The sequence below is a fragment of the Zingiber officinale genome, chromosome 8B (assembly GCF_018446385.1).
Source record: "Zingiber officinale cultivar Zhangliang chromosome 8B, Zo_v1.1, whole genome shotgun sequence".
In the NCBI taxonomy this organism is placed as follows: Eukaryota; Viridiplantae; Streptophyta; class Magnoliopsida; order Zingiberales; family Zingiberaceae; genus Zingiber; species Zingiber officinale.
In genome coordinates, this window is record NC_056001.1 from 36,457,170 (window position 1) to 36,465,937 (window position 8,768).

Sequence of the window (8,768 nt, forward strand, 5' to 3'; positions counted from 1 at the left end):
TAATTGAGTTGTCAGGCAAGTATAATAACTACAGTTTCATAGTTGCTACAACATAAATATTAAATTATATATTTTAAGAGATCATAATTTTTGACTCGGATTAAAATATGAAATATATAATATATCAAATTAAAATGAGTTCAGAGATGTATAATTAATTATAAGGTAGAATCATAATGATTTCAGATTAAAGTGGTTATGTTATGGACTCAGGTCGTTATAACTAATTAAACCAATGGCTACACTACCGTTTGTTATTTAATCTTTTTCAGAGACTCAAATTTATTTTAATCTTCAATTTTTTTCTACGTTATAGTGTAGCAGCTATGACACGTCCAATTAATTAATTAAGGAGAAGAGTTCGGCAATAAGATGTCTTTTTATAATAATAATAATAATAATAATAATAATAATTATTATTATTATAAATACATAAATAAATAAAATAAAACAATTAATTAATTAAAAATAAAAATGAAGCGTCATTCGGATGATTTAGAAAATAAGGGGCGCCAAATAATTAATTAATCTTGGGATTTTTTTTCGTTACTCATATTTGACCTTCGTTATGATTGAAGGGAAAACAAAGTCCTCCTCGCGACTCCCACCTCATTCATGGAAGGTAAAAATGTGTATTCGGCGTTGAGTAATTAAAGTTGTTGCAAAAAAAACGTTTTATTCTAGCACGTGTCAATCGGTTGCTATTCGGTCAACTATCGTGGTGTTTGGAAAAGGTCAACCCAAATATTCGTCGGTATATGGAAGATAAACTAATAAAAGAAACTTTTGAGCCGCGCCCAAAGACTTCGATGCGCCTCGCGATTTCGTCGGTTTGATTGCGATTGCGAAGTTTGATAAATGAAAAAAAAATATGGCGATTAATTTCCTTGTGCGAGTCTCTGCCTTGCTGCTGCTCCGCCTCGTGCCGTCTCGCTTCCCTATTTCCTATTGCCGGCCAAGCAGGATTTGGTGCTAGGGTTTCCTCGCTTCCCTGTCGAGATTGCTCCGCTTCTCTACTTTCCCGAATCTGTGAGCAAGTTAGTACTTTCTCTTGTTTTTTGGGGTATTTTCCCCCCTTTTGTCGTTGCGATTGGCGAATTGGTGGTACAGTTGCTTGAATTGGTAAGATTGCGATCTTGAAGTGTTGACCGATTGATGATAATTCGGCTCCTTGCGAATTGGTGATACTATTTGCACTTGTAGGTCATCTGGTTGCTTGTTTTCGTTCTCTTATACTTTGATTCGAGAGTTCAGAATGATTCTGTTTGGGCGATGAAAGCATCTATTGCAATTTTAAATGAGACATGCAGAAGAATTGTTTTTTTTTTCCCCTTCATTTTCTAAATATTTCTTCTCGATGATAACTGGATTTCTCTTTTTTTACTAACAAAAGACGAAGAAAAAAAGAATCGTCTTGTTCTTGCAGATTGTAGACCTGCAACTGTTTCCTTGAGTAAAGGTTTCTCATGAACAGAATGCATTTAGAAAGAAGTTTTCTAGTTCATGATGCCTTCAATTGTTGGTGATAGACCTTTGAATCTAAGGAAATCAATAGCACAAATGGTGTAGAATGTCGAGGTTGTTAATATCTAATACTAAATTTGTCAAGTTTTGAATTGTACATAAGTATAAACTACTTAAAATATTATGAAACATTGTAAGATATCAGTAGGAACATTCAAATCTATTATGAGTAAAAATTGAGTTGAAAGATTGAACATTGTTTGCATCCCTTGTGGTTAAAGTTTCTGTCAGTCAGCTCTTCTACTATGCTCTCTTTAGCACCCTTGAATCTGTCATAATTCTTATGATTCCTATATTCGTGTTTTGTTTTCTTTTTGCCTTCTATTATTTCCTTTTATTTCCTCATCCCAAGAATAAATCCTATCTAATTCAGTTTCTTGCTATTTATTTATTTATTTTTTGTTTTATAATCAGCAGATCTTCTAAGAAATTCTAAGTGGAAGTTGGATCATTTTAATAAATGGTGATGGTGATGCCTGCATTAGTTTCCGACGAAGCAGCTTCTTACCCTTTGGACTTAGAGAATCTGAAAATGGATTTGGATTGGGATGATGTATCATGTTCGATCTGTTTGAACTTCCCTCACAATGGTGTGCTACTTCATTGCTCCTCGTACGAGAAGGGTTGCCGTCCATTCATTTGCGATACTGATCAAAATCACTCTAATTGTCTCGAACGGTTCAAGAATGCATATAGAATTCCTGCAGCTATAAAAGATACTTCCACAGATGGGGTCACTATTATCTGCTTTCAAGGGGTATCAGCAAGTACCGGCAACCAACCAACCTGCCCACTGTGCAGGGGTGCTGTAACTGGGTGGCTCATCATCGACAAGGCCCGGGTCTCCTTAAACATGAAGGAACGATGTTGTGAAGAGAAACATTGTGCATATACGGGCAACTTTTTTGAGCTCCAAAAGCATGCTAAAGTAAGACACCCATATTCATGCCCTTCTAAAATCGATCCTGCACGAAAATTGGACTGGGAAAATTTCCAGCAATCATCAGAGATCATAGATGTCTTGAGCACTATACATGCAGAAGCACCACACGCAGTCGTATTGGGGGACTATGTCATCGAATATGGAGATTCAGAAGCTGGTGATGAGTATATAGGTGTTAGGAGGAACAGAGGCCGTTGGTGGAGCTCTCTCTTATCTTGTAGATTGATTCCAAGATTTGGGTGTTTAAGAACTCGGCGGAGATCCTCCCATGGTGATGATCGGAGCAGACATGGGTCTATCGCCGATGTTTCATACATAGGAGAAGCATTTTCATCCCTTGACGTAAGAGAGTACAGATTTGCTGAAACTGATGATGGAGTTGTCCAAACAGGTGTCAGTACTGCCCCGTCTTTGGTGATTCCTGGCCACTACAGGTGGGAGTTTTCTTGTCGATTCATATTTAATTTCGACATCTTTATTACTGGTAATCTTCTATCCTATAGGATCATTCAGCTGGAGAATTGATGAAAGAAGATTTAGCATGCAATGACTTAGCAACTTAAGGAACAAATACATACTTAGAGTGATACAAAGAGTTATCTTTATTGAGTATAATGATGAGTAAAGTGGTAGTTGTAATACTAGTTGAACACATTTCTTGCTCCCGTAAATGCCTTGTATGATTCATCCTTCTGATATCTTTTATCTTTTCGACACTTACAGATACGGGCCACGTGAGATACACCAGTTGCAATACGATCGATGACCAGCGGAATGCGCAGAAGCTAGTCGGTACTCTTAGAGTGCACTTTTTGGCGATCGAATCAATGTCGATGAAGAATGTGCAGAATCTAGTTGGTCCTCTTAGGTTGATCTTGTTGGTTTGTTAGATTTAGATTCAATTCTGGTCGGTATAGATTTTACTTTGTCTACATTTCTCCCTGTACATAATGCTCTGGCTTAAAACATGTGAAAGTCCTTAAATAAATGTGAAGGATGAATCGATTCAATTCCTCTTGTTCTTATGCTTCCAAGTGATCTTGTTATTGTTTAATAAAACAACTCGGCTACACCATTGGGATATTTTGTTATAGTTTAAGCTTGCATGTCATTTAGATCAATTGTAACACGATACTTGTAGTCAAATTTCAATCCACCAAATTATAGTTTGTCAAAACTGTTTGGTGGAAACACAATTCAGAAATTTCAAAACCATGCCACGATCAACTAGGAAAATGAAGATCAAACTTTAAAAAAAAAAGTATTTCTCATGACATTTCTCATCCAAAGACTTTAACAAGAACACAATACGCAGAATAATAGAAGTCAAAAGGAAGTTATAACACACTAAAGACTTTAAAAAAAAAAAGTATTTCTCATGACATTTCTCATCCTAAGACTTTAACAAGAACACACTACGTAGAATAATAGAAGTAAAAGGAAGCTATAACCCACTAAAGAAACACAATAAATTCATAAAGAAGAACAAAGGAGAAACAGCATGACCAACCTCATCCACTCCTCAAATTTGTTGTGCTGGCAAACACAAACACAGCACCATAAGACATCGCCTCCTGACCTGCCTCTTCCATTAGTCTCTGCCTTTCTCTGCAATCCACATGCATGAAAAGCCCAAATATATTCTTGCAGGCGAAAGCCATCTTTGATTGCACATTGATTTGATTGATGGCCGTGGCCTACTCAATCTCCAACTCATCCTTTGTCTTCTTCTTCTTCTTCCCAGATATTTGAGAATCGAGAGCATTCCGAACCTTTGTTGAATCATATAAGCCAAGTTCCGATCTTGTTTGTTGAATCAGAGTCGTTTGCTGCGAATTTATTGATAAACAAGGCAAAGATCGGAGCTTTTTTGTTTCTTGATCGGAAAGGAATGGAGTTTTGGACCTCGCTGGCGTCGCTGATGGGGGTGTTCGCCTTCTGCCAGAGCATCCTCCACGCGTTGTTGCCGCCGGAGTTGCGGTTCGCGGCGACGACGGTCTTGCAGCGCGCGTTCCTCTGCTTCTCGAGTTACTGCTACTACGACATCACGGAGACGGATGGCATGAGCACCAACGAGCTGTACCACTCGGTGCAGTTGTACCTCAGCCGCTCCGCGTCCGTCGCCGCCACGCACCTCAGCCTCTCCCGCGGCCTCAACTCCTCCGCCTTCACCTTCGGGCTCAGCAGTCACGACCGGCTGGTGGACACCTTCCGCGGCGCCACTGCCACGTGGGAGCACGTCGTGACGCAGAGGCAGGCGCAGACGTTCTCGTGGCGGCCGCTGCCGGAGGAGAAGCGCAGCTTCACGCTCCGGATTAAGAAGAAGGATAAACCCCTGTTCGTCCCGGCCTACCTCGACCACATCATGGACACCGCCACCGAGCTCCGCCGCCGGAGCCAGGACCGCCTCCTCTACACCAACTCCCGCGGCAGCGCCGGGGGCATGGAGTCCCGCGGCTTCCCATGGGAGTCCGTCCCCTTCAAGCACCCTAGCACCTTCGAAACCCTAGCTATGGATCCGGAGCGGAAGCAGCTCATCATGGCCGACCTCAGGGACTTCGCCGAGGGCAAGGCCTTCTACGAGAAGACCGGTCGCGCGTGGAAGCGCGGATACCTGCTCTACGGTCCGCCGGGAACCGGTAAGTCCAGCATGATCGCCGCCATGGCCAATTTCCTTGGGTACGACGTCTACGACCTCGAGCTCACTGAAGTCAGCACCAACTCGGAGCTCCGCAAGCTCCTCATGAAGACCACTTCCAAATCCATCATCGTCATTGAGGACATCGATTGCTCGATAAACCTCACCAATCGAGGCCCCAAAAAGTCACCGACCCCGCTGATCGATCCGCCGTCGACGGAGGATCCCAATGTCGCCGTCGCCCCCGCTGCCGCACCCAAGACGATAACTTTATCCGGGCTCCTTAACTTCACCGACGGATTGTGGTCGTGCTGCGGCAGCGAGCGGATCTTCGTGTTCACCACCAACCACGTCGAGAAACTCGACTCGGCGCTGCTCCGATCAGGGAGAATGGACATGCACATACTGATGGGTTACTGCTCGTTCCCGGCGCTCAAGATCCTGATGAAGAACTACCTAGGGTTAGAGGACGGCGAACTCGACGAAAAATCCGACCTTTGGGCCGGATTGGCGGCGGCCATCGACGAGGCCGAGATAACTCCGGCGGACGTCAGCGAGATCCTGATAAAGAACCGGCGGCGGGAGAAGCCCGCGGCGGCGGCGGAGCTTCTGGAGGTCCTCAAGGCCCGGGTGGAGAAGAGGAGGAAGGAGGGAGGGAAAATTAGTTCCGGCGAGGGCGTGGAGGTGGAGGAGGAGGAGAAGAGAGCATTGGACAGCCCCAAAGAGAGCGGCCAAGACACCGAGAGTGACGGTGGGAAAGAGGCAGTGGCGGCGGCGGCGGCGTTATGAGGAGTAACCATGGCCGCCCTGTCCGCCATGTGCTTTCTGAAATGCCTCTGGCATTGTGATTGTTGAATAAAGAGTTGTTGTATAGCCTTTTGCCATTTGCCCATTCCATTTTGAACTCCATTAACATCATTTGGGTTGTAGATTTTATGATTTGAAGAAGAGAATAAACTTGATATGTATTTATTACTTGCATCCTAAAACCTTTTCTTAGATTTCTTTGTTAAGGCAAACTCAATTCGTTTGTTGTATAAATGCCACCCAAAATTGATGGCAATTTAAGTAACCAACTAAAATAGTAGGCAAGGCACTCACATAGTTTCTCCTGTGCTCACAATCTCAGTTATGACATATTGCAAGGTATTTTATTTTGGCAGGATGAAAAATCTTGAACGTTGGCTAGCTACTGGACTATGAATTGCTTGTACTCCCGGATTTAAGATTTAGGGTTTAAGATTTGTACAATGTCTTGGTCACCCCTATCAAGAAGTTTAGAAATAGTCTTACTTAAGTAAAGCAAGAAAGGGCTAGATCAAATTCAGTCTCCACAAGTCTGGTGCAATGATAAAATACTCGTAGAAACACTAAAAGAATCAAAATTTGAATGTTAAAAGAAATGAATATTCTCAAAGTTAGCTTTTGAGTATGTATAAATCGGCTCCCTCTAGATTAGGCAGCTAAGATTAAACACCTAAATTATCAACAAAAAAAAAATCTAAATCAAATTCAATAGTTATTTATTCTTAACCATTCCACTAGTTTGATGTCCAAATCCATAGCGACCCATAAAGATACAAACAATCCAATCAAAGAGACAGAGGAAATGCTAAACTTTATGGAGATTTCAAACAAAAAGCAATTGTCGATCTTTATGGAATAGAAAAACATTTGTTAAGAGTGTTAAAAGGAAGGTGCCAACTCACAAAAAATTGACAAGATCTCGAAATCTAGTGTCAAGATTTTGAGTGCGAAACTTGTCTTCATGGAAAGGAAGAACCCTTCTAAATTGGTGGTTTCGATGTTGAAAGCATGCCTTTTCCCCCACAATCTCCATTCCTTGCTATGCGATTTTCTCGTTCGATGACTCATAGCTGATAAGGACTGAGTCACACAACAACAATAAGAAAAGAATCGAATCAAAGCGATGAATACTTTAAGGGAAACTCATTTCTCTATTGGAAAGTGGCTTGGCCTAGTCGACTATTTGTCCATTTGCTCGTGAGGGTTTAGTTGTATGGAATCTCTTACTCGCTTTGATGGCCTCTATTTTGTTTTTTTTCATTGCCATCAATTGAATGCATGCATTGGTGTCCTATAGCTCTAGTGCCATTCCAAGTGTGTGGTGGAGTCTTTTGTGTAGCTCTATATTTTTAAGCAACTAATGTAGGTGCCCATCATGGTAAAGACAAAGGATGTTATTTCTTAAGCCCCCATGACTTTTATGGAAAGGGTATATATCGCCCCTTTGATTACGGTATAACGGTTAAGTCCTCTAAATTGTCAATCAGACATCTAAGATTTAAATCTTAGTTGTGACACACTGTAGAGATTTTCTTCTAGTGGGATGATAAATCTAACTAAAAATATTTATCATTTGGATGGACATCTCTAAGCGCTTCCCGATTTATACTAAAGGTCGGCGGAAAATTTCCGTGGAAATAGATTAGTCATCTCTAGAATTAATAGTATTATAATAGTAATTTGGTCAAACTTACTTCAACATATTTGAAATTTCTAATTAATTATAGTTAAATTTAATATAATATTATTCAAAATTGTTGCTCAAATATTGATTAAAATTATTTAAAATTGTCTAACATGGTCAAAACTTATCAAATATTATTATACCAATTTCAAACAAAAAGGCTATAAACTTAGAATAGTTTTGATTAAAACTATTCTACTAGAACCAAATTTAGAAATTAGAATTGATGGACTTTAGATGCCGAAGAAGTGAGTCTTAGTGAGCTAAATAAAAAATTTACATATATTGTACTATTAAAGAAATACAATTACAACTGAACATCTTAAGTGATATATATATAGTTTTGAAGGTGGATGGTTGACTAAAATTTTGATACATTATTTTAGGGCTTAGACTTATCACTTATATGATTAATTATTGATTTATATTATGTGTTTACATCATGTTTTACAAGTATAATCTAATTTTGAGTCCATTATAATATTTTCCTAAATTTTGTTATTATTTTATAATTTTATAGAAAATTAAAGAAGATTCACTCAAAGCTCTCAATCCGGTTCAAAATTGAAAGAGAATTCGGTTCACATTGAAGTTGGTCCAGTAGTAGATAGATGGGCTAGTTCGGTTCAATTGGATGGGGTTGAAATCAAATGGAGAGCTTGATTCACCTCAACCCAAAAAACACATTTCATCAACTCAATCTCAAGCCCAATTTGATGGAGTCAAAGAAAGAGAGCAACAAGCTAACGATATGGATTATGGTCAACTCACTCTAGATGTTAATGATGATCCATTATGCATCAATGGAGGCCCAATTACAAGGTCTAAGACTAGAAAGATAAAGGAAACACTTAATGTACTAATTGAAGATGTGAAGGCCAAAGCTACCATTGAAGAAGGTTTGACCAAGAGCAAGTCATTCAACATAGTCAACCTAATTCAAGCCTTAGATGAGCTTAATTTGCACTTAAGTCTCATGTCTATGTAGTAGGGATATGTAGGCTTAATTTAGACTCAATTTCTACTTTTATTTGGGTTGTAATAAAGCCATAAGCTTAAAATGGCTAAGTAGTCTACATAGACCTTTACTAAATGGGCTTTCTTTTGGCCTTTTAGGAGTTTTTGGTCACCTTATATTTATAAATAAAGGGGGTGACGACCACACATGTATC

General features: G+C 40.0%; 2 protein-coding genes across 4 annotated transcripts; both read left to right on the forward strand.

Moving 5' to 3' along the window:
* The first annotated feature begins 802 nt into the window (after positions 1-802).
* LOC122015090 lies at positions 803-3,481 on the forward strand. Of its 3 annotated transcripts, XM_042571773.1 has the most exons (3): positions 803-1,037; positions 1,942-2,901; positions 3,191-3,481. In XM_042571773.1, the coding sequence occupies exons 2-3, from the start codon at positions 1,985-1,987 to the stop codon at positions 3,231-3,233; spliced, it is 960 nt and encodes a 319-aa protein (XP_042427707.1). In that variant the 5' UTR covers positions 803-1,037; positions 1,942-1,984; the 3' UTR covers positions 3,234-3,481. The 3 variants fall into 3 exon arrangements, with proteins under 3 accessions (XP_042427707.1, XP_042427706.1, XP_042427705.1); XM_042571772.1 differs by having other exon boundaries at positions 1,939-3,481; XM_042571771.1 differs by having other exon boundaries at positions 1,942-3,481.
* A 495-nt stretch (positions 3,482-3,976) lies between these two features.
* On the forward strand, positions 3,977-6,086 carry LOC122015089 (AAA-ATPase At5g57480-like). Its single transcript, XM_042571770.1, has one exon. The coding sequence runs from the start codon at positions 4,359-4,361 to the stop codon at positions 5,892-5,894; it is 1,536 nt and encodes a 511-aa protein (XP_042427704.1). The 5' UTR covers positions 3,977-4,358; the 3' UTR covers positions 5,895-6,086.
* Positions 6,087-8,768: the final 2,682 nt, after the last annotated feature.